Raw genomic sequence first — 24,123 nt, 5'->3', positions numbered from 1 at the left:
ACACTCTACTATAATAAAACAGTATTCCTGGAATCTCTGTATCCGTAGGTCTGCCTTACCCTAAAGGGTGGATGTTTCTCTCTCTTGCTGGTTTCTTTAAAACTGAGATTACAAACACAACATGGGCTGTAATAATTATTTTTTGTAAGATGCTGTGCAAACCTCTTTTGTAAACTTATATTTTTTCCTTTTTAGAAAAGTAATTTTCTGTAATTCTCTTATTTAGGTCTCAATGAAAAGATGGCAATGAAACTATTGGGATTCCTGGCTAGATCTTCATATACAATAAGTCAGTGCCGATACTTCCCTACATATGGATATTTAGCATCAAGCAACAACTTGCTATCAGTAAATAGATATCTCAGGCTCTGCATCCCAGAGGCAACTCCTTCTAATTTTACTAGCAATTGCATGAACAATTCAAACTGGTTCAGTCCACAAATTACTATTGGTGCTACAGCAAAAATTATCAATTACTTAACTATGGATGCTTGTCTTTCATCCAGAGAACTTCATCCTCTTAAAGCTTCAATTTTTAAGCAGAAATTAAAACATATAAGAATACTTACTGGAATACCCAATAGACATTATTCAGTTTTATCGCCTAGTAAACTTCAACCAAATCAAGATATTGTACCAGTTAAGCGTCTACCAAAAGCATCAAGGACCAAGCAGCCATCAAGAATTAATCTGCCACTACCATCTGAAGCTAAGGTAATCTGAACTCAGGATGACAACATTTCATGCATCTAATGAAATACTCTGTAATCCACAAGTTTTTATACCGTACTGAATACGTTTTGCTTTGAGCTACTAAAAGATGCTGTTGTTTTTGTCACAGTGATGAGGCTTGATTCCTTTTTGATAAATTCCTTTTGCCTCATGCTAGATTTTTTGTTTGGTTGGTTTTTGTGTGTGTGTGTCTTTTGAGACAATGTTGATACCTGGGGGCTGCCTGGACAAGTCCCTGTAGTTTTCTTGGCAGATTTCAGTGGTTTGCCATTGCCTCCTTTCTAGGGCTGAAAGTGAGAGAATCAATCAAGGTCACCTAAAGGTGGGACTAGAACTGATAGTCCCAGTTTCTAGCCAAGTGCCTTAATCTAAACTACACTAAATTGGCTCTCCGTGCTATTATTTCTGTTTTATTTTTTGATGGAGAAAGTTCAGATCATTTGTTATTTCTGAACAGAAGGAGAATTCTTAGACAAAATTTGAGATGAGGATTTGAATAAATGCAATGAGCTATACTAGACTATGGTCGTAATGAAGATTATTAGATTTGCAGTGGAAAACTATAAATAGAGCTAATAGTGAATTTATAAGTACGTGCTTCATTAGCAATGTTCCAAAAATTTAGGAGATATTTAGGAAAAGGATCTAATTTTCCTAATTCTTTATGTTAATAATTGCAAAATAATGATTAAATTGAATTGTGTGTTTTTGTCTGTTTTAGGAGCTTTTTCAGAATCTTTTTATTCTTCGTTGATGAAAGAATTATTGTAAGGGTAACTGAACTGTATAATGCACTAAAAGTACTGTAATATGACTGATAATTCCCAGAACAATGTTTTTAAAGTTGTCATTGAGTTAAAAGGCAGTTATATATTAGTAAAAATATTATATCTTAGATATACTTGAATTATTCTTACAAGAAAAATTTGAAGAAAATTCTAGACTAATACAAACAATCCATTTATATTTATATATAGAGTTGAAGACTTCTGTACTATAAGTGAAAAGATTTTAACACTGAAAGCTTTTCCATTCTCTATTCCTTTAAGGTTAAATAATCTGTATATTATAGGGTATGTTATGCCAATAACTTTGGAATAACTAATATAACTCTATCCAATGGATTGCTGCTATTTATATTTATAATACAATCTCATATTAAGAATGTAATTATTGAGGGGATACTTTCGTAATTGTGACATGGAAAACTATTTCTAAATTACTCTGCATGATTAATGATCCTAATGCTAATAAAGAAGATACACTGCATTTAGGGAACACTGAAACTTAGGGGGAAGAGCTTTTGTAAGTATAATTTTGTTATGGGGTTCCCTTCCTAATGATAATACAGATTTCAGGGTTGAAAGAATTAAGTTATTTTGAGTAAAACCTGCAACATGGAAGTCTTTTGCCAGATGAGACCATTGACTTAAATTAAACATTTGCAATTTGAAACATAAATTTGTTCTTTTTACTGAAGAGGAGCACCACCTGCTGGAAATCAGAGTGTCGGGGAAAATCTTATTTTTGCAAAGGTTAGGATCTAAGATCTCACTATAGGGAGATATTTAAAAATCTTTGGTGAATACAAAATTCAATGTCTTATTATGTGAAATAAGAAATAACCTCTTTTCGAACATGAGTCTTTCATCTTATCTTTTAGGGCAGTGATTCCCAACCTTTCCGGCTCCATAGAACAGCAGCAGTGGGTGGGTGGGGATGGTTTTGCATGTGTACCCACTATTTGCACAAATGGGAACTGCTTGCACATGCACCCATTGCTTGCACAGCATGGTTCCCAACAGTTTCAGACCAGGTCCGAGCTGCAGACCATGGTTGGGGACCCGGGTTTAGGGAATAAGAGGCCATACAGGATCACATCTTATTGGCCTTTACCAAAATATCTTAACATCAACGGCAGATGTTGGAGCTAAACTCAAAGCAGTTAGCCAAATTATATTTGCCAGAATTGATAGTGTAGTGTGAAACTTGTAATGAATATATAAACTTGTACCTTTCTCTAAATCATAATCTTCCAAAGAACATAATTGAAGTTGCTCAGTAGATCCAGAGGAGATATTTGTCTATCCATATATCAGTGATGCAAATTTGAAACTTTTTAAGTGTAAGACTTTTGAAAAACAACAACTATGGTTCTATGCAGAAATTTAGCCATCTAGTGGCCAAATGCTAGCAATGAGTTTGTGTAACAAACACTCTTTAGTGTAGCAGTTCTAGTGAGTGAGACAACTAAGTGTTTTCTAAAGGAAATTCTGTTCTTTTTGGCATAGGATGTGATGCAATGTATAGCCTTTGCAACAGCAGATGCCTATCATCTTGGTAATCTATGCCTTGACCTGGTCTCATCTGGATATGTTGAAATCACATTACCTAGAGGTAGAGCTCTGAACAGTTATTTCAAGTAGATCATTTATTGTTTACTGATGCTTTTTCAGATATACATCATCAAACAGGTTTCGCTTTATAGAAATGTTGCTTGATACTTAAGTATGTGCTGTAATGTGGCCTAGATGCTAACATTTACTTCAAAGAAATGAAGTGAATACCGTAATTTTCGCACTATAAGACGCAGCGGACCATAAGACTCATTAGATTTAGAGGAGGAAAACAAGAAAAAAAAATCTGCCTCTGCCTCCCAGCATCGATCCGGTATTCATCTGGCTAGCATCCTAGCAGCAAACAGCCTGGTCAGCTTCAGCATGTTATCACAGCCCCAGCACCTGGCTCATGAGGGCTCTGCTCCGTTGAGCCCACCACCGGTCAACGGAGCTGAGCTGCTGCTGCCACTGGGGAACACTGAAACCTTTGTTGCCAAGCAGCTGATTGGTGATTGGATCAGCCTCCTGGAATACTGCTGATCAGCTGTTCTAGGTGACTGCGCTCCCCACCACATCAACCATCCCCACCCCCACCCCGGAATATTTGCCTTATAAGATGCACAGATGTTTCCACCACTTTTTTGGGGGGGGGAGAAGTGCGTCTTATAGTGCGAAAAATACGGTAATTGGTGTAAAAGTACATCTACATAAGTGTTTGTGGATGGTCTGTTTTCAAGTCAATTTTCCTTCCCAAATCAGGGCTCTTTTAAGGAACTAAAAAGCACACAGAGTTTAATGAAAACTGTTTTAAGGATATAATGTGGCAGTCGCACATTATAAAGTAATTCTATTAAATGTCAAGCATGCATTAATGCTTTTGGGTTAATGAATAAACTAGGAAAGGAGCTAATACAGGACAACACAACACTGAAATAATGAAATGAAATAATAATTTACTGCATATAAGTAATATCAGTAATACATGAAAATCTTTAATTGTGCAATTTGACAATTCCTAATGATTTTTACTGCAAAGAAAATCACACTATTGCCTTAAACATTCCTTTTCAGGTGATAGTCTGTATTACTATGTAATACCTAAAGACAATCTTGAGGTTGCCAAATCTATGAAATCTGATTCATTCAAATTTTAGAGATGGGAAGAGTGAACAGACCTGATAGGTGAATAATAGGGCTATAAAGAATTGGAGATAAACTATTTCTGCCAGCAGTAGTAAAAAATAAAGTTTGATTTTAAAAATGTGAGAAGTGATAATTTGAATAACTAATTAGCTTTGTGTTATCATATTAATGCTGGAAGATTAATAATTAATTAATAATAATTAATATTAATATTATTATTATTAATAATAATAATTATTAATAATAATAATTAATTCAGTTTTATTATAAATGATCATGCTATAACAATAGCACTTAGACTTATATACCACTCTATAGCACTCTCTAAGCAGTTTACAGAATCAGCATTTTGCCCCCAGCAATCTGAGTCCTCATTTTACCAACCTCAGAAGGATGGAAGGCTGAATCAATCTTGAGCTGGTCTGGATCAAAGTCCTGGCTGTGGGCAGATAACCTGCAATATTGCATTCTAACCACTGCACTACCACGGCTGATGTTAAGCTTGTAGCTTAATTTAGATTATGGGAATTGCAAATGTCTCTCTGTCTTCATTTCTATTCTGATAGTCTGTTGCTGAGAAACTACTGGAATTGTCAGAGTGCTCTGTTAGATATATGCTTGCACCACATGTGACACACAGCACAATTTTGTTCAAATTTATAACTTGTAAACCTCACAGAACCTTACCAGTTAGCAGCTTTTAATTAATATTGTCTCAATTCAGAAAGCAAACTGGATTGTCCAATTTAATATTTCGATGGAATCCTACAATGAATATGAGGGCCATAAGATAGATGGGAAAATAAAATATTCTAGAAGAATGCCGGGGGGGGGAGCATAGACTAATTGATGAAGTAACCAGGAGAGCAGTTAGATTTGAAAGAGACATACTTAGTAAAAGATTGTCTTGCATAGTGACATAAGGTGCATGCTAAATGTGATTGTTTCTATTTTTTATAATATAATTTCACATAAGATTTTTTGAAAACTAGATGCAGCAAATGTTTTGGTGGTTGGCACAGAAAAGACAGCCAAAGATCATGATTTGGGGATCATATTTTTCTTCAAGTAAGTAAAGACCAATAATATGACATATGTGAGCTAAATTTTTCATTCCCACCTAAAGGAAAATTACAGATTTATTTCTTCAGTATCATTCAGAATTTTAGTGATGATTATTTATGTACAATATTTGTAGAACTCCCCAATCAAGCAGCCTTAGGGCATTTATAAGGAGAAAAGATCAAGCTTATTAAAACATACAAAAATATTATAAGGAACAAAACAATCAAATGATTGGCCACAGTTTTATTCTATGAATCAAATATTATTAAATGGAAATCGTTTTCAGAGCTTTCCAAAACATAAGGAAATTTGGTGCTAAATAGATTTGAAAACTTCTATGGCGGCTTTTATTGAGAATACCTGCCTTCTAACCCATACCTCTCCTACTTCAGGTGGAGGTAGGGCTTCCAGCAAGCCCACTTTTAGTATTTGGATCAAACAGGCAGAATCTTGTTTGGTAAGTTGGTCCCTGATGAATCTTGATGCCATGTTCTTTAGGGCTTTAAGGGTAATGACCAATAGCAACAGCACTTAGACTTCATAGACCGCTTCATAGAGTCAGCATATTGCCCCCAACCCCCTGGGTTCTCATTTTACCGGCCTCGGAAGGATGGAAGGCTGAGTCAACCTTGAGCCATTCAGAATTGAACTCCGGGAATGAGCAGTGAGTTAGCCTGCAGTACTGCATTCTAACCACCATGGCTCTTCCAATACTTGGAATTGAGTCAAGAAACCTACCAATAACTACAAGTGGTCCTCACAACCATTTCATTTAGTGGTCATTTGAAATTACAATGGCACTGAAAAAGGTAACTTATTGCCAGTTTTCACACTTATGATTGCTGCAGCATTTCCATGGTCATGTGATCAAATTCGGGCACTTGGCAACTGACATGTATTTATGATAGTTGCACTGTCCTGGTGATTGCCATTTGTAACCACCTTAGCTGGCTTCTGACAAGAAAATCAATGGGGGAAGCCAGATTTGCTTAATGTCTGCAATGTTCAGTTAACTGCAATTATTCACTTAACAATTGTGGCAAAAACAATTGTAAAATGGGGCAAAACCCACTTAGCTGACTTCCTTGGCAATGGAAATTTTGGTCTCAGTTGTGGTCATAAATTAAGAATTAAGTGTAGTGCAGAAACTAAGACAAAAATGAAACAAGTATCCATAGCCAGAAAAAAGGTTGCTGTTTCATTTCTGTGTCATCCTCAGAAATTTCATTTCTGCTAGGCAGAATTAACTAAGAACTAAGAAAAAGAAGAGCAAGGACAAATGTAGATAAGACAGGAAAAATATGTACATAAAGAAATGGCTTCTAATCTTGTTTACAGCAGTTATAAATGCATTTATATTTTATTCACATTATGTTTATATTGTGGCTTCCTTCTTCCCATATTCTATTCTTTCTAATCATCAAACCCATTAATCATAATATCATTTTTTTTCTATTTTCAGCAAAAAGTCCATAAGGGGTTTCCAGTCGCTAACAAATATGGTTAACCCTAACCAAACAAATCAATTTTGCCCTCTTCAAATTCTGTCATCTTCACCAACATTCCTTCATTGTAGGTAATTCAGAGTCCTTCGACTTTGGGCATATAATAATCTTGTGGATTATCACATACAAAAATAATCTTCCATAACTTTTTTCCAGTTGTCTATTTGTCCCAGCAAGAAAGGTTCTTATTTCAGTTGAATATTAATCTTTAAGACTCTTGGTATCACTAAAATTCTTTGTATCGCCCCCTATACTGTATACTGTAATAATAGGGTACTGGCTTCTTTCTAGGAATTGCATTTTTGAAACTTAAAATACAACCCATTAGTTTAACATTAATTTGTATTTTTTTTTTTCTTATAGGGAAGGGTCTGTTGTGTTTTGGAATGTTGAAGAAAAAACAGTAAGTGGAAGGCAGGTTTCTGGAGGTAAACTATTTTTGGTGTATGAATGAGGGTAATTAACATATTAATAAATTACTTATAAATTACCTTCTGAAATGGAATAAGGGTTAACTATAATATGTCTGACATAACCTGTTTTCTTGGACTTTAGTTTTATTTTTAGAATGCTGTAGTATGATACAAATATTTTAAAAAATGGCATCTCCTTCCTTGAATACATTGAGAAACAGAAGATATAATTGCACCTGCTGGAAGAGCATCCAGCTATAGGAAATGCCATATGGCTTGTTAAAGTGAAAGAACTTTACAGCCTTCCAGAGAGTGAAATAAAAGAGCAAATTAGCTCTGAACACAATCAAATCAGAAAAATTTGATGATTTAAGTAAAGTGAAATTGTCCTACTTTTTTTGGAACCTTTATTCTAATTCAGAAGGAAACAGGTGAATAACAAGACCTAGTCTGTTAACTAAAGTTACTCTTATTCAGACCATATGAAATTAACTGTTATATAGTTAATCACTGTAACATTAACATACTAAGACCCATTTGAAAAGTCTGAGTTAGCATATTTCTAAACAATATCCTTGTAGAACCATGTAAATACTAAGATGACATCTAAAATGAAAGACAGTTTTCTCCTTGCTAACGATTAGTAGTTCTGACATACCTGTCTATTTCAATCTGCTTTCTAATGAAAAAAGAGAAATGGATTTATTAACCTAAGAGCAGATTGTATTCTGTCAAAAGAAACTATCTGACTCAGGGGTCTCACAGTTAGGGTCAAATGAAAAAATAAGGATTAATCCAATCAGTATGTTGGCACAGAACTTGTAACAACACATAAAGGAGGAAAGTCTTAGTTATATTCAGCGTAACAACAAAGGGAAGAAAAGAAGATACAGATTTCTCATATAGATTAATAGTTCATATTTGATTTTGGATTTTATTTATTGTTAGGTTTTTGTGATTTACCCCCATCTTTTTCTTGTATGTTGAAATGCTATCTCCTCAAAACATTTAGCAAGTGTTATTAATTTTATATTTAACTTTCCAATCTGCTTTATTAGTATTGTTCTTTTGTGATGCCATGTCTTCCAAAGGATTCAAATTACATAATTTCCCAACTATTTCACAGTGGTTTTATATCTAGCTGCAGATTTTTTTTTGAGAATATAGTAAAGACTTTTTTGATATTCATCATGGTAAAATAATCAGGAATGGTATATAGAGTGAGTTATGGAAATGCAAAAGTACAGCCAGATTCTAGAAGGAAACTTGCATTGTTTTGAGAAAGAAGGATTTCCAAATTAGCCTTCATCAAAGTAACATGAATGTTGGATAAGATAGCATTTGTAGGAAGAAAATACCTAGAAAGAAAGGTTCTTTTTAATTTTTGTGATTTTGCTAATTTTCTTTAACAAATTCTTATTTTTTTCTAAAATAATAAGGCTGCTTTCTAATTTTAATATGGTAGCACTAGCAATAGACTTATATACCACTTCATAGTGCTTTACAGTCCTCTCTAAGCGTTTTACAGAGTCAGCATATTGCCCCCAACCATCTGGATCCTCATTTTACCGACCTTGGAAGGATGGAAGTTTGAGTCAACCTTGAGTCGATCAAGGCAAGCAGCCTGGCAAACAGCAGAATTAGCCTTCAATACTGCATTCTAACCACTGTGCCACCACAACTCTTATAACCTGGGTTATAAACATATAAATGCATGAGGGTGTTTATGGGCACAAATTTACAACCACTAGCCAATTTTTCCTTGTAAACATTTCTCTATCTTGTGCAAATACTTATGAGGAAAAGATTGGAATATGGAATTATTTTGTTTTCCTTTTTATTTCTTGTTGACACAATTTTCTTCTCACAAGAGAGTGAGGGCACTTTGGTCAATAGTTTAAATATATCTTACACATCTTCAGAACTTGCTAGCAGCTTTAATTTACAATCTGTTTCCCAGATAAAGAATATTTTTCGAAAGCTGGAAAAACATGAGGTCCAGCCTTATGAAATTGCGCTAGTTCATTGGGAAAATGAAGAGATCAGCTATAGAAGAGGAGAGTAAGTATGTGAATATCATAAACTCACGGAGTTTTCCATTTAAGCCACAGGCTAATAAGGGTAGAAATTTTGACAAATTAATTATTTCTGGAACATATATTTAGATACAAGTTGTATCATAGCATCTAGGTATTTCATAAACTTCTTCATAAAAAATATTCCACTATAAAACAAGAAACAAGTGATGTTTTGGGGAAGCTGTTGCTGACATTCCCTCCACCTCCTTCTCCAGCTGCACATTCCATCGCACAGTCAGCTCTTTCACTCCATCTGCTCAATGACCCAGGCAATCATTTAACAACTGGAATTGGGAATGCCAGGTTGCAGTTATTAAGTGAAGCAGTTACATGGACATCTCACTTAATGACCGCTTCACTCAATGACTGAGATTCTGATCCCGATTGTAGTTGTAAGTTGTGGAATAAGACCCATGTTAGGTCAACTACTCCTAAATTTTATTTTTTTGGTATTCTTATGAACAGACTGAAGGATACCTGCTCATGTTTTATTACACAGACCTACCAGTTCTTCTAATACTCATTTGATTCACTATTAGACCAATGGTAATGCTGGCTGAAACTGATGGGGGAGTAGTAAATTGCTTGAACCTAATGTAATCTATTCATATCTTTTTCGCAGAGGGCAGTCAAAACTTCATAGAGGAGAAATCTTGATAAATTCAGAATTAGAAATGGACGATTTCATTTTAGAGAAGTTTGCTTTTTCCAATGCTCTCTGCCTTTCTGGTAAGCTGTCCATCGTATAATTTCATTTAATGATCTGTATTATTACTTGAAATCTGGGAGGAAATGGAGTTCATGAATGCATTTATAATGTATAAGACACTCAAAAAATACTCTGCATGAAACATCTATAGCTACAACTATTTTGAAGAATTTGCTCAGTCTCACAGCACTTTCTCTTGCATACTGACTGAAAAAGAGAGAAAGAAAATGAAGGGAAGGGAAGGGAAGGAAGGAAGGAAGGAACCAGACAACCTGTGCCCTGTTGGGTCATTGTTTCAAAGATATTTTCTTACCTAAACAGGGAAAACAAATGACCAAGAGTGGACCAAAAAACAATGGGAGCAGGAGCAACTTTCAATTTCCTGCCGGCTTCCCCGTTGTGTTCCCTTGTGAAAATTTGGCAGGGAACATCCGAAATCTCCATTCCCTTCCTTTCTCTCTTCCCCTTTCCCCCTCCAATAGGCAGGTAAGTGGCTGTTGCTGAGTGGGAGAGGGAGCAAGGGATTGTGAGACTAACTGGCAAACTGTCACAAACTAAAAATCATGTAACTGCAATAGCAGCCAATAACACTGAAGCAGCAACAACTTTTCCAGATTTCATTTCCTCAAGGAATCATGATGCCAGATTTTGGGGACTCACTCTAGGTTAACTCATTTGAGGGACCTTGGTTCAAAATTTGTTACTCTATGAACAGTGTTTTGCCTAGTTCAAAGTCATGATAACAAAAGTTTTAATATAAAAAGTGATTTTTATTTTTGAAAAGGCAGCTGTGCTTTTCAAAAATAACACTTTTGATACAACTGGATGACTGAGAATCTTGATAGACAAAAATTTTGGTAGTACATAGATTATGCCATTGCAAATAATTTATGCTTCACTGTAGACCTTTGACCCTTAATACTACCTTTGAGAGCTAGTTTTATGAAGAGGGTAAAGCATCAGGCTAGTACTGTTAATTCTAGTCCTGCTTTAGGCACAAAGTCAGTTGGGTGACCTTGGGATAGTCACTTTCTCTCAGCCCTAGTAAGGAGGCAATGTCAAACCACTTCTGAGAAACAGAAGAAACAATGTGTATTACCTTTAGTAGACTGCATAAAATTTAAGCATTCCTACTTTGTAGAAAATAATATCATAAAAGTAATGTTTCCCTTTGGGCTGAAAGAGGCATGAAATGGGAGGTTTATGATTGAATCTTATGTGAATTGGGAATAGAGTATTTTATTTTGAATAGGGGCAGCAGAAATTTTACCTTTACCTTTTAGTAGGAAAACTATTATCAATCAGAATAGAGCTGGAAGGGACCTTGGAGGTCTTCTAATCCAACCCCTGCTCAAGCAGGAGACTTTATAATCATGTCAGACAGGTGGCTTTACAGTCTTTTCTTAGAAACCTCCAGTGATGAAGCATCTACAACTTCTGAAGGCAAAGCTGTTCCACTGGTTAATTGTCCTCACTGTTAGGAAGTTTCTCCTTAATTCCAGGTTGCTTCTCTCCTTCATTAGCTTCCATCCACTGTTTCTAGTCTTGCCTTTTGGAAAACAAGTTGACCCCTCCTTTGTGGCAGCCCCTCAAATATTGGAATACTGCTGTTATGTCATCCCTAGTCCTTCTTTTCTCTAGACTAGCCATACCCAATTCCTGCAACCATTCCTCTCATGTTTTTGTCTCTAGGCCTTTAACCATCTTAGTTGCTACTTAGAGCAGAGAAATAATTGGTAGGTTCATATAAAATGGTAACATGGTTCATATAAAACACTAGGCCAGAATTTTAAAAAAATACTTGAAAAAACAATTTTGACTTGATTTGCAAATTATATTATATCGTGCAAGCTGGGTTTTTATATTACACTATGTCAAAAAGAACATACCAGGTTAACAGAAGACAAATTCCTGTCCCTCAGTTAAAATCAGAAATTTGTAAGTCTAAAAGCAATAATCAGCATATCAACGTTATTTGTCAAGCATTGGACAGTAAAAATTTAAATATTTTATTTTGTGATAAAACTTGGAAGTGAATAATACATTTTTATGCTTTTCTCTAATGTAGTAAAACTGGCCATTTGGGAAGCATCATTGGATAATTTTGTAGAATCTATTCAATCAATACCTGAGGTACTTACTATTTTTTTCATTCTTCCATAAAATTAAGTATGGGAAATTTGCAGATTTTTAACACCATAGATGAATGAATTTGGATTGTTGTATTTACCATCTGTTCTTGGGCAGAAGAAACAAATTGAGATTTGTTTGCCAGATCAAAATTTAAGTGAAACTCTGTATTAAATTTGACTTTACAAAATGCTTAATTAAACTCATGTGTCTAAAGGGAAAACCCTGTTGTTTTAATTATGCCCATTTTATGTTTGTTGTGGGAAACTCTTTGCTTGAATGTAGATTGACATGTTTATTATGAATGCTCATGTCAATAAACTTCAATATATAGGATGCCAAGAAGAAAAACCTGCATGCAAATTTGAAATATAAAAAATTAACTTCTCACAGTTAAACTTAGAATTGTTTCTTACTCACTTTGAAAATGATAGAATATGCTAAAGTGATCCTTTTGTTAGAAAATGGATATCTGTAACAGGGTTAAATATAGGATTAGAAAGAGGAATAGGCCATCAATAAAAAGTATAGATGCTCAGAACTCTAGACAAGGTGCCAGGAAAGCTAAATTCAAAATGGTTGGCATATTATACTAAGAAAAAAAGAAAGCTGTTTAGATATGTTCAAAGTAAAAGAAAAAAGAATCAGTGTAGCAGTTGTATGTTGAAGATGGCAAAATATTGTGTTCCACAGATAGTAGTGAAGAGCAAAACGTAAGGACGTGAATTGAAGATTGGGTCTTATAAAAACATGATAAGAGAATATCTAATTCCTTTGAATAAATCATGGGGATTTGTCATCTTTGGTTCTGCATGGGCTGGTTTGCATCAGACAGAACCAGTGAACCAGTCCTCCTAGATTTACACCACCTGCTTGATTTAGACCAATGTGTTTTGGAAAATATTCTTTTTTCAAGGGTGCTTCTACATTGTGTGCTCTGCAAGATTTCTTTTGGGGGGAAAGTGTTACAAAAGTTTTGAAGGGCACCAGAGATGTTCCATTTAGGATAAAATGCATTCAATATTTATCCACCTGGACAATTCTCTCTTGGTTGGTTGGTTAATTAGCCATGATAGTCAAGGATCAAGAGAACAATAGGGTGAACCACCACTTCCTTGTGGTCTACATTCTCAGGCTGAAAAGGATTCCATTAAACTGGAGAAGACAAGGAATTTGGACCTGGAACAATGTGTTTACATTAGTGTGAAGTATTCTGTTCTTAAGGTGCCATTCAAATCATCACAGCAGGATACTAAGTGAATATATTAGGATAGTGTCAACCCTTTAGGGCAAGTAGGATCAAGAAACAGGCACAGCAGTGATTATTATAGATAGAATGACTGAATCTTGCAAGCCTGTCAAAGTTTCTCTCTGCCCCATTTTACCTGAAACAAAATCAAAACAAGCTTATTTGGAAAAGTCCCCCTCAGCTGTTGACTCACTCTATCCCCATTTGCAAGCCATATTTACATTTCTTCAAAATAGATAATACTATAGATTTGTGTTACTATAAAAGCTTGTTGCATAGCTACTTGAGGATTCATCCACTTTGTTTCCTGGAAACTTTTGTAGAATGCTGAGATATTCATCAGATAACATAAGTGAATGGATCATTTTAATTGATCTCTCTGTCCTGTAGGATAGATCTTAATTTAAACCTACATTTTGTCAGGAAGTTCTCCAGCCATGACAATAGGGTTATCACAAACCATCTATGGCAAGACTGCCTATCCCATCTCCCAAAGTTAATATGAAATTCAGGATAGATCTTTATTATCATCAGGATTGCTTCTGCCAGTTCAAGTGAAGAGTGCAGTTGTCATCGGGGGTGAGTAATATTGTACATCTAAAAAACCATCAATATTCTTACTGGTTTATTACTCTCTTCTTACAGATGCTTAAATTAAGAAAGAAACTGAAACTGTCTCATGCTGATGTTATGCAGAAAATTGGGGAACTGTTTGCCTTGAGGTATCTGAATTAAAGACAAGCAAAAAGATTACATTTTAGAGTCAGTTTTAAAAGCAATCTTTAACAAAAAAAAACAACAAGATAATATTCACATATATATATATAGAATATACTGCCATGTATAATCCGCTTTTTAAATATGTGATATTTCTAAAGTGATACAATTATATTTCTCTCTTCTGCATCTAGACTATTGTCCTTCTGTCCTTTAACAGAACTAAGTAATATTTAATAGAAAAATAAGCATCTTGTTATTGTCCGGTTAAAATGTGGTTTATTAGCCAGGTCCTTATTTTTTATTATGTGCCACTATGTAGTATTAACTATCAGCACAAAGATAAACCTCCTTCAAACTAATCCCATTGTATATTGTTTTTTTTTTAATACCAGTAGTTTTTTTCTGTAGTGATTCTTATATTTCTACCTATAAATCTAGCATAGTCTTTTAAATTGTTTTATGTTTATAGCAAAAAGTAACATTTACTCTTCAATTCTCTATGAGAGAACATGCAAACCCTTGTAAGGAACAAAAACCTAAAGAATAGGAAATAGTCTTAAATACAATGGAAAGACTCATTAAGCTAAGCCCAAGTCACATGCCATTGAAATGTCAAGAATGTTTGAATAATTAGAATATGCGCCATGAAATGATGCAAAAATCACTATGCGAGGGGTTTTGTGGAGATGTGACTCATGATATAAATGTATTAAAAACTGGAAATGATTATGCTTATGCAGTTAAATTGTAAAGTTGATAAATTGTATTTTCTTCCCAAGTTATCAGGAGTAGTAATATCAGAATAAAAAGTGATAACATGTTGTATATAAAGCTTTAATCAGGTTCTAAAAGAATAGAATGTTTATTTGGAGATTGAAAACTTAACTCTTAAGTTCTATAGCTGTGAGAATGTAACAAAGTTTTTTGCTACATGAAGGATGTTTGTCCAAAGAGTACTTGTTTGTCTCAACTTATAACAGTGCAGTATGCAAAATACAATTCATTACCTGGTTTTTAAATAAGAAATTTTCTTCCTTAGGCATCATATAAATCTGAGTTCTGATCTGTTGATTACCCCAGATTTCTACTGGGACAGAGAACATCTTGAACAACTGTATGATAAAATGCATCGGTTTCTCAGTATTGATCGCAGAGTTAAGGTAATATTTTACTATTTTTATCTAAGCTTTAGAGGATTTTTTAAAAAAAACAATTGCTTCTCTTAACAAATCTTATTTTTCTGTTTTTATCTACATTGTTTTTGGACAAACATTGTTATTCTGTCTGTTGCACTTTTTCTTTTATGTACAATTTATAAATATTATTTTTTATTTGCATAAAATGCTAGTTCTGAGATGCTTCTTTCTTGTGATTTTATATAGCTGTTCCCACTACCAGGAGGAATGCTTTAGGCACAATCAGGCAGTGGGCTTCAACATGTTATTGTGAATAAGTCAGATTCTAGCTTTATTGTTTTATACAAACATAACCAATGCATTCTGTAACTTTCGGGGAGGTTTTATGACAAGTTTACCCTTTTTCTTAAATCCATGTAATTCTGACGGGTGGAGGAACAGTTGTCACCAACTATTTAGCAAGTACAGTTTTACACAGAAGCCTGCTTTTACAGATTCTCTGCTGTTTTGCTTTTTCTAGAGTACTTTAATGATTAATGGTTGACTCTAAAAATTACTTGAATGTTTTTTCTTAAAACATGTACAATATATTGCTATGGGGATATTGCAGAAGTGTATCTTGGTGTTCCCTAGAAAAAAATGATCATTAGACGGTAACAAAAAAAATGTTTAGAAATTAAATCAAGAACTTATGAACATAAAGTACTACTTTCCATAAAACTCACTTTTCAATAGAAGAGAACATAAGTAGGTCAGGGTTTAACTGTGGAGTCATTGGTACTGTCTAAGCGTGGTTGTTTGCTTGCAGATGTTTCATTATTGACAAAGTAATAGTGCTGAGTGTGGGGCTTGCCCTCTCTTTATATATACAGTAGCTTGCCTTCCTGGTGTTGGTGGAAGTGTAACGTTTTCTTTGGTAGTTCCTTAACTAGAGTATTGCTGTTTGCTTGTTTTGTCTGATTAACCCTGATTAATCCCTGATTAACTGGGTGTAGGTTGCTGGAGAGAATGTGTTCTGGTCTTTTTGTTTCTTAGCTTTTTTAATTGTCTCGTTTGAAAGGTGTGTAAATGCAGTTTATCTCTATGTGTCTATTAATGGATGAACTTGTCTGAAAGCTAAGCTTCCAGGAATTCCATAGTTTTTTTGGATTTAGTTTGGTCTAGGACAGTGATGGCTAACCTTTTGGCTGTCGCGTGCCAAAAGCATGGGGAGCGCATGGAGGGGAGCGCGCGTGTGCCCACACCCATAATTCAATGCCTCCCCCATGCCCCCGCACATGCACACACAACCTCCCCCTGCTTTTGGCACGCAACACCAAAAAGGTTAGTGGTGGGCCCAGTAGACCTGTTTTTTTACCCTCCCCAGGCTCCAGAGGCTTTCTTGGGTGGGAAGTGGGAGGGCAAAAACAGCCTTTCCCACCTCCCCGGAGGCCGGAAACGGCGCGTTTCCCGACTTCTGGTGGGACTGGAAGACCCAAAAATCAGCTGGTCGCCGCGCAGACTCAGCTAAGGCAACGCTCTTGTGCCCACAGATATGGCTCCGCATGCCATAGGTTCGCCATCACGGGTCTAGGATGCTGTTTTCCAGTTGAAATTACAGTTCAATCTTTCTATGTGCTGTGAGTTTTCATTGTATCTTTCAGTTGCTAAATAATGTTTATGGATGCGCTCTGCTATCTTCTGCCTGTCTGTCCTACATACTAGCTTTTACAGTTCTTACGCCTTGTTATAGATGAGTCCTGTTCTTTCTTCTTGGGCTACTAAGTTATTTGTTTACATAACATGATTTGGAGGGCTTAAGTTGATTTATGCACTACAGTGATGCCACATGGTTGTAATTATCTGATTGTTTCTGAAATGTTTTTGATGCATAGTAGTATAGCAGGGATCAGTTTAGCTTTACAGAGCATCATTATTTAGGATGAACCAGCTCACTGCGATAGCAATCTGTAACAATATTCATGAAACTTTCTCTAGATTCCACATATTCTTACTGGTTTCTGGACTATATTATAGGTAGTGTTAGTATGTAAATATGTTTTAATTCAGTAACAGATTGAACAGGTAGTTTTTGGATGCCCTTGATATAGCCCAGTTGTTTGAAATGAAATTAAGTAAAAAAAATTATAGATTTGCTTTCTAAGATGTGATTGCTTCCATGACAGTGTTTTGCCTGTGTATGAACAAAGGGATTCAGGAATAAAATGGCCTCACTACTGTCTTTAAAGTAATGCACAGAATCTTCACAGTCCAATGAGATATGATGCAATTGACAATTCCATTTGAGGAACCATGGATTTAAAAAAATAGATTTTTTTATAGAATTCACATTATGTATAGATTCAAGTATGGCCTGGCCCACAAGATACATAATGCCTGCATGGAATAAGTATTAGTAGTAATTTAATAATCATAAACTAACTTCGATAGATATATAAGTTACCTTTAGATTCTGCAGCATTTAACTACAATTTCATAGTGAAATTTGACACATTTGTGCCCCATGTATCTCAAAATTGTTTTTTAAGTTAAGTAATTTTTTTCAGGTAGCAAATAAAAGAGCACAGGAAGCTTTTTTGCCCCCCTATGTTCTATGATAGAGAATCTTCAGCTATGGCTTTTCAGGAGTAAAATGCTGCAATTAGGCAATCTATGTGAATATATAAAAATAGATATGTATTCACATTGCCAAACTGAACTGTTTTACATTCGGCTTTGTTTCAGGATTTGCTTCTAATTTTATGTTGAAATTCTCTGCTGTTAACTTTATTAAAGGTTTGGGCATATTTAACCTTATTGCATTGTTAGCTGAGTTTTGCTAAACTAGACTTAAACCTTGATTATTATTTAGTGAAGTATACTAGGCTACGATAGGTATCTTACACAATTTAGCTAAATGCTTCAGAGGGCAATTGTGATGAGGGCTGACACCAAAATATTTCGTTAAGTTTGATACAAGAAATACTCAATAGACAAGGATATTTCTATTTAACTTTATAAATGCATGCAAGTGGAGAAAGGAAATTAAAGCCTGGAATTATGGGAGTGATTTACATGTTGCAATCTATTGTGTGAATGCTGAAAAGTCACATGTCCCAAGACTAAGAATTGTTCTGAATGCTTAGTCTTAGCTACTCTAATGTATTCAGTTTATACAAACGTGATGTAATTCTCCATATTTTTGATTTCAATAAATTCACCTCTGGAAGTAACTTATATTAAGAAATTGTTTATTCAAGGTTTTCTGAAACATCAACTTTTCTATCCTTACTACTGAAGGTAGTAAATGAAAAGCTGCAGCAGTGCACAGAACTGACAGATCTGATGAGAAATCATTTGAATGAAAAACATGCTCTGCGCTTGGAATGGATGATAGTAATACTCATCACAATAGAGGTTGGTTTACTAAAATTGTTTCCTAAAACATATGCAGAATGTTGACAAGTTCACTGAAGAGTATTTAAAAATTCAGTTTCCTTAGACAAGGGACAAGTTTCCAAATAACTTTAAAATAGTTTCCATAAATTTATTTAAAAATAGAGAAATCAGAATAGTACAATAGCTTGTCAATTTTACTATACTACTTTACTTTAATAGACACTCACAGCCTTATTTTATAGCCATATAAATCAGACCAACTTATAAATTCATTACAGTGCATGTTTGATCACTTTGTATATTCCATGAGTTGTGCAAGGTATGTAGGCTGAACAAAGATTTAATGGTAATTTAATGTTACATGCTGTTTACATGTATTAAATATTCTATTGCCTATTTCACTTTGTGTTGCCAAAAGTACTGTTTAAGAATTCAATGATGCAAAATAGTCCCAATCAAAAATACAATGGCAACTTCCTCCTCTGTTATCATTTGAGTCATGTATTCTTTATTAAATATTACTTGTTCAGCAAAGGCCTAGAAATTCTGTCCTCCAGTCTTGAAATTCTTACTATCTAAAGGTCTTTGTCTCAACATTGTGGAAAGCAAGCATTAGGATCAAGGCTTATAGCTGAATATCCACTCTATTGAATTGGTAACTAGATTTTAAGTATATTATCATCCCACATCATTCTCACTGTCACCACTCCAAGCTCACAGAACCTTTCTGGATAGTGTTGTATCCATACCAGAGGGTATGAAGTTTACTCATGCTGCAGTACCCCAAATCATAGGAATGGCCTTGAGTTTCTCCAAATATATAATGCAAAGGGAAAGGACGAGAGTGGATTGAATACATGAGGAGTAATCATAGTAATTATGTTTAATTAAATAACATTTATCTTTTGTTTCTGGCTCCACAACTGAAAGGAAAGGCTAAATGCTGCTCTCTGGGGGGTAAAAAGTTGTAAATCCCTATCCCAATGCTAAACTCAACTAGTAGACTAATTACTAAAGCTTTCAGCAAGTACAATTTCTGAACACAGGCAAGAATAACTACCCAAAAACTTACCGTATTTTTCGGTGTATAAGACGCACCGGAGTATAAGACGCATCTTAATTTTGGGGGAGGAAAACAAGGAAAAAAGTATTTTACCTCTGCCTACCAGCATTTAAGATGGCGCCGCCCTGCTCTTCCTCCTGCAAGCGAGAGGTTTCCCCCAAAGAGACCCCTAGCATGCTCTGGGGGGGGAGGGACAGAGCACAGCCTGAGGAACAACCCTCCCTCTTCGGGACAGGGGGGGGGGAATCTGCCTAGCAGCTTTGGGGAACAAGGCGGGTGCCACGATTTGAGACTGGTCACCCCTCTGGCCGCACTGACTTCACTCCCCAGCAATGTGAGGAGCTGCCACCACCGCTGCCTAACCCTCTCTGCGCCCAGGAGCCAAGCCGAGCTGAATGGGAGCCCCTAAAGGGAAATATTCCTTCTTTCCAGCCATCGCTGCCCGGATTCCAAAATGCAAACCTCAAGAGTTGCGCTTCAGGTGGCGGCCAGTTCCCCTGCAATGTGCAGCGGGGAATTGGGAAGTGCTTTGGATTTGGGGATGAAATTGTAGCGCTGATGCCTAAAAGTGTTTTTTTGCACATTGCAGAGCCGCGCGCCCCCGTCCTCCTTCTCAGCAGACTCTTCTCTTTCCTCCTGGCCAGATCCGCCGCTTGAAACACGGTGCACTTTTTTTTGTCTCTGCACACACTCCATGTTTGGAATCGGGAAGGGAATCGTGGGTTCAGGCGGCAGACCCGTGATCCCCTCCCCGAATCCAAAGCACTTCCCAGTTCCCCGCTGCACATTGCAGGGGAACTGGCCGCCACCTGAAGCGCGACTCTTGAGGTTTGCATTTTGGAATCCGGGCAGCAATGGCTGGAAAGGAGGAACATTTCCCTTTAAGGGCTCCCATTCAGCTCAGTTTGGCTCCTGGGCAGAGAGGGTTAGGTGGCGGCGGCTCCTCACATTGCTGGGGAGTGAAGTCAGCGCGGCCAGAGGGGTGACCAGCCGCAAATCGTGGCACCCGCCTTGTTCCCCAAAGCTGCTGGGCAGATTCCCCCCTGTCCCGAAGAGGGAGGGTTGTTCCTCAGGCTGTGCCCCGACTCAGATCCCTGCCGCCTGGAACTGGCCGAAAATGGCCGAAGGGTGGGGGCCAGTGAGTGGGCGGGGCTACATTTGGCGTATAAGATGCACCCAGATTTTCACCCCCTTTTTGGGGGTAAAAAGGTGCATCTTATACACCGAAAAATACGGTAGTTCATATGCAGGCAGACAAGGTGGATAGAAACAGAAGGGAGTAATAGAAAAACTAAATCTTGCCTATCTAGGCCTTCCTAGCAGCAAATGACATCAAAGCAAAGGTGGCTACTGAAGAACAAATAAATCTGTTCTGGAGAAGGTGGCACTACCAGACAGATCTGGTGTGCAACACGGGAGTTCTCCTGTACTTGGGACTCTAGCTCAAAGAGCAGGTGGCTGTTGTGGCTAGAACAGCCTTTGCATAACTGTGGTGTGCGCACTGTGCCCTTTCCTGAATTGTGAGGCCATGCCCTCAATCATTTGTGTCTTGGTCATCTCTCATTTGGATTATTGCAATGTAGTGTACATGGGGCTATCTTTGAAGAATATTTGGAATCTACAATTGGCCCAGAATGTAGCAGTGCAGTTTTGGAAGCATCTAGGTGGCACATGTAACATGAGTTAACACAAGTTGCATTGGATGCTGATGTGCTTCCAGGTCCAATTCAAGATATTGGTTATTTAAAGCCTTTAAAGCTCTGCATGGCATGGGTCCAGGATATCTGAGAAATCTTTCCCCAATGGGATCAGCCCACTCCTCCTCCTGGCAGGAGCCTACTGCAGATCCCATCAGCCAAGGAATTTGTCTGGCGGGGTCCAGGAGATGATCCTTTTTTTGCCACATACCCCCCATACTTTGGAACTTCTTGCCACCAGAGATGAGATCTTCCCTCTCTTCTGGCATAGGCACTCTGAAGGAAAAGCCATAGGCTGGAAATGGTTGATACAGTAACAGAAGGCACCACTGCTGCTCCGCTTAAAATCTGTCATTGTTTTATTATAAAATCAATCAGAGTTGCCTCAAACCATGAGATGGCTGACATAAATTTAATAATAAATTCCCTGGTTACTATTATAAATCAAATAGCCCTGTCCTAATAGAGCCATAGTTAACAGGTGCCAAATAGTTAAAAAGTTTGGAAGGGCTGGATTTCAAAACAATACTGGGGGGAAAAAATCTAAATTCAATAAACTTGCAGAAGTGTAGCAGTGATGCGGTGTACTCTTTGTTCAGGTCTCCACACATTTTACAATTCTTCTCTTTTCTTTAGCCCCTCCCCATTTGTTCCCATTCCATGACCACTGTGTAGAATTCATTCTGCTGTTTTGGGGTTTCCCTCAGCCCCTCCCCCCAAAATAATAATAATAATAATAATCTTGTGCTTCTGGTTTGGAGGTTACTGATCCCTGATGCCTTGACGTGGAGCACTTTGTGCGAACACTAAAAATAGAAATCAGCCAAATAAGCATATAAGCTAGCAAAATTTTGTTTTATGTTGCAGGTCATGTTTGAACTTGGAAGAGTGTTTTTCTAATACCAGGAGTACATTGCAACAGACATTTTACAAGACTAGTCGCTATCCGAGCAACAGGTTTATTGGACTTCAACTTTGTCCATTTTGGAAAGTGAGCAAATGTCACGATAAATTTATGGACATTTGCTACAAAATGTTGGGAGTCACTGCATTTAATTTCATATTTCATCAGTTACTATGTTTTCGTGGAATTCATGGTGTAAAAACATGAGGCTGGTTTTCTATTTTATGAATGCAGATTATCTGTTACATTACAGGAAAAGAATATACAGTATATACGACATTAAGCAGTTTTCTGTATATAAGCTGTACATTTTTTCACAATACATTCAATAGAATTAAGAAAAATATGTATATAATATGCCTTTTAGTATATGGGGAGCCAATGCATAGAAAACCTAATCCTAATGTTGTTCATTTATGACGGAAGAGTTAAAATTAAAAGTTTTCAGCTAAAACAGTACCTGTCTTTGGAACTGCTTAATCACGAAGATTTTATAAATTCAGACATGTTTCTTCAAGAAGCAAGAGAAGTTTAATCAAAGCAATGTCTTTGACTGTATTGCCTTAGACAAATTTCCCTTAGTAACCATTATGGATGTATGAACACCAACTGAAAAACTGTGAAATAAAATAAATGATTGTAAGAAATGCATTAATTTCTTTAAAGCAAGATTAAGGTCTCTCAAATCCAAAATCTTTTGACTAGATACATCAGAAAACTCATGAAAGCTTTAACTTCACACCCAGAATCTGGTTCTCAAGTAACATTCCAAAATGTATCATGAATACAGTTGTCAAATTTTAACATTTTTATAAGAGTTTAAAAGTTTGCTCTTTAATTTCAGAAAATGGGAAGAATTGTTGTAATTGAACCTACTGCTGAAATTTTATGATGGAAAACAAAAAATATACCGATACCTCTGTTCATAATTTTGTTTTTTATACAGTGCACGTTTTAAAATAAAAAGCCCAAAGCATTTGTGAGGAAGGTACATTTTATTTGAATAAATTTTTTCAACTTTGCATCAATTCTCTATCACTCCTCAGTAACAATGACACCACACATTATATACAGTAATAGCATACTTGCAATTCTTGAGACAGTGGTGCTTAAACATTTGTGAACCTTTTTCAGTTTTTAATATTTTTACATCAATATGACCTAAAATGTGATACTATTCACATCCTAAAACTAGAGAATCCAATTAAGCTGTCAATATACTTGATCATGTATTGACCATGATCCAAAGCTACATGTGTGTGACAAAAATATACAAACCTTTCGGATTATTAGTTCCTTTGAAGGGGAAATAAATCAGATATTTCTATCATTGAGATGATAAGGTCTTGCTTAACAAAATTCTGGGTATTCTTATCAGTCTGTCTTCACAGCATAGTACAGTGATGGCGAACCTTTTCGGCAGAGAGTTTCATGTGCACATCGAAAACCAGCTGGCCGGCACGCATGTGCGCACCGGAAACCAGAAGTTCATTTTCGGGGGTGCATGCACCCTGGGCAGCTCCTCTTCCAGGTTGCAGCCCAGACGAGCACGCGCTTCCTTTTCGGCACTCTGTATATGAAGTGTGTCATGAGTTGAACAAGAGAGATTTCTGGGGACCTCCAAAAAAGTTAATACTCATCAGGCTGGAAAAGATTACATACCATAATTATTTCCAAAGAATTTGGATTCCACGAGTCCACTGTTAGGTAGATTGTGTACAAATGGAGGCAATTCAGCACCTCTGTTATCCTTCCCAGGAGAATTTGACCAACCAAGATCACACCAACAGCCAAGCGTGTAATATTCTGGGAGGTCACGAAGAATCCCACAGTAAGAGTTATAGAACTAAAGACCAGTTCAT

General features: G+C 36.4%; 1 protein-coding gene across 5 annotated transcripts; it reads left to right on the top strand.

Moving 5' to 3' along the window:
* The first annotated feature begins 228 nt into the window (after positions 1–228).
* RMND1 (required for meiotic nuclear division 1 homolog) lies at positions 229–22,391 on the top strand. Of its 5 annotated transcripts, none has more exons than XR_015732583.1 (12): positions 229–714; positions 3,024–3,129; positions 5,207–5,282; positions 6,742–6,855; positions 7,148–7,187; positions 9,158–9,258; positions 9,898–10,004; positions 12,053–12,117; positions 14,009–14,085; positions 15,123–15,243; positions 18,459–18,615; positions 22,225–22,391. XR_015732583.1 is itself a non-coding variant. In XM_034419029.3 (12 exons), the coding sequence occupies exons 1-12, from the start codon at positions 241–243 to the stop codon at positions 22,255–22,257; spliced, it is 1,431 nt and encodes a 476-aa protein (XP_034274920.2). In that variant the 5' UTR covers positions 229–240; the 3' UTR covers positions 22,258–22,391. The 5 variants fall into 5 exon arrangements, 3 of the variants coding, with proteins under 3 accessions (XP_034274920.2, XP_087743630.1, XP_087743637.1); XM_034419029.3 differs by having other exon boundaries at positions 18,499–18,615; XR_015732584.1 differs by lacking the exon at positions 6,742–6,855.
* Positions 22,392–24,123: the final 1,732 nt, after the last annotated feature.

This window comes from Pantherophis guttatus, chromosome 1, assembly GCF_059756535.1.
Source record: "Pantherophis guttatus breed Tessera chromosome 1, ASM5975653v1, whole genome shotgun sequence".
Classification (NCBI taxonomy): domain Eukaryota; kingdom Metazoa; phylum Chordata; class Lepidosauria; order Squamata; family Colubridae; genus Pantherophis; species Pantherophis guttatus.
The sequence above is the reverse complement of the archived record's forward strand: the minus strand, read 5'-3'. Positions and strand labels throughout refer to the sequence as shown.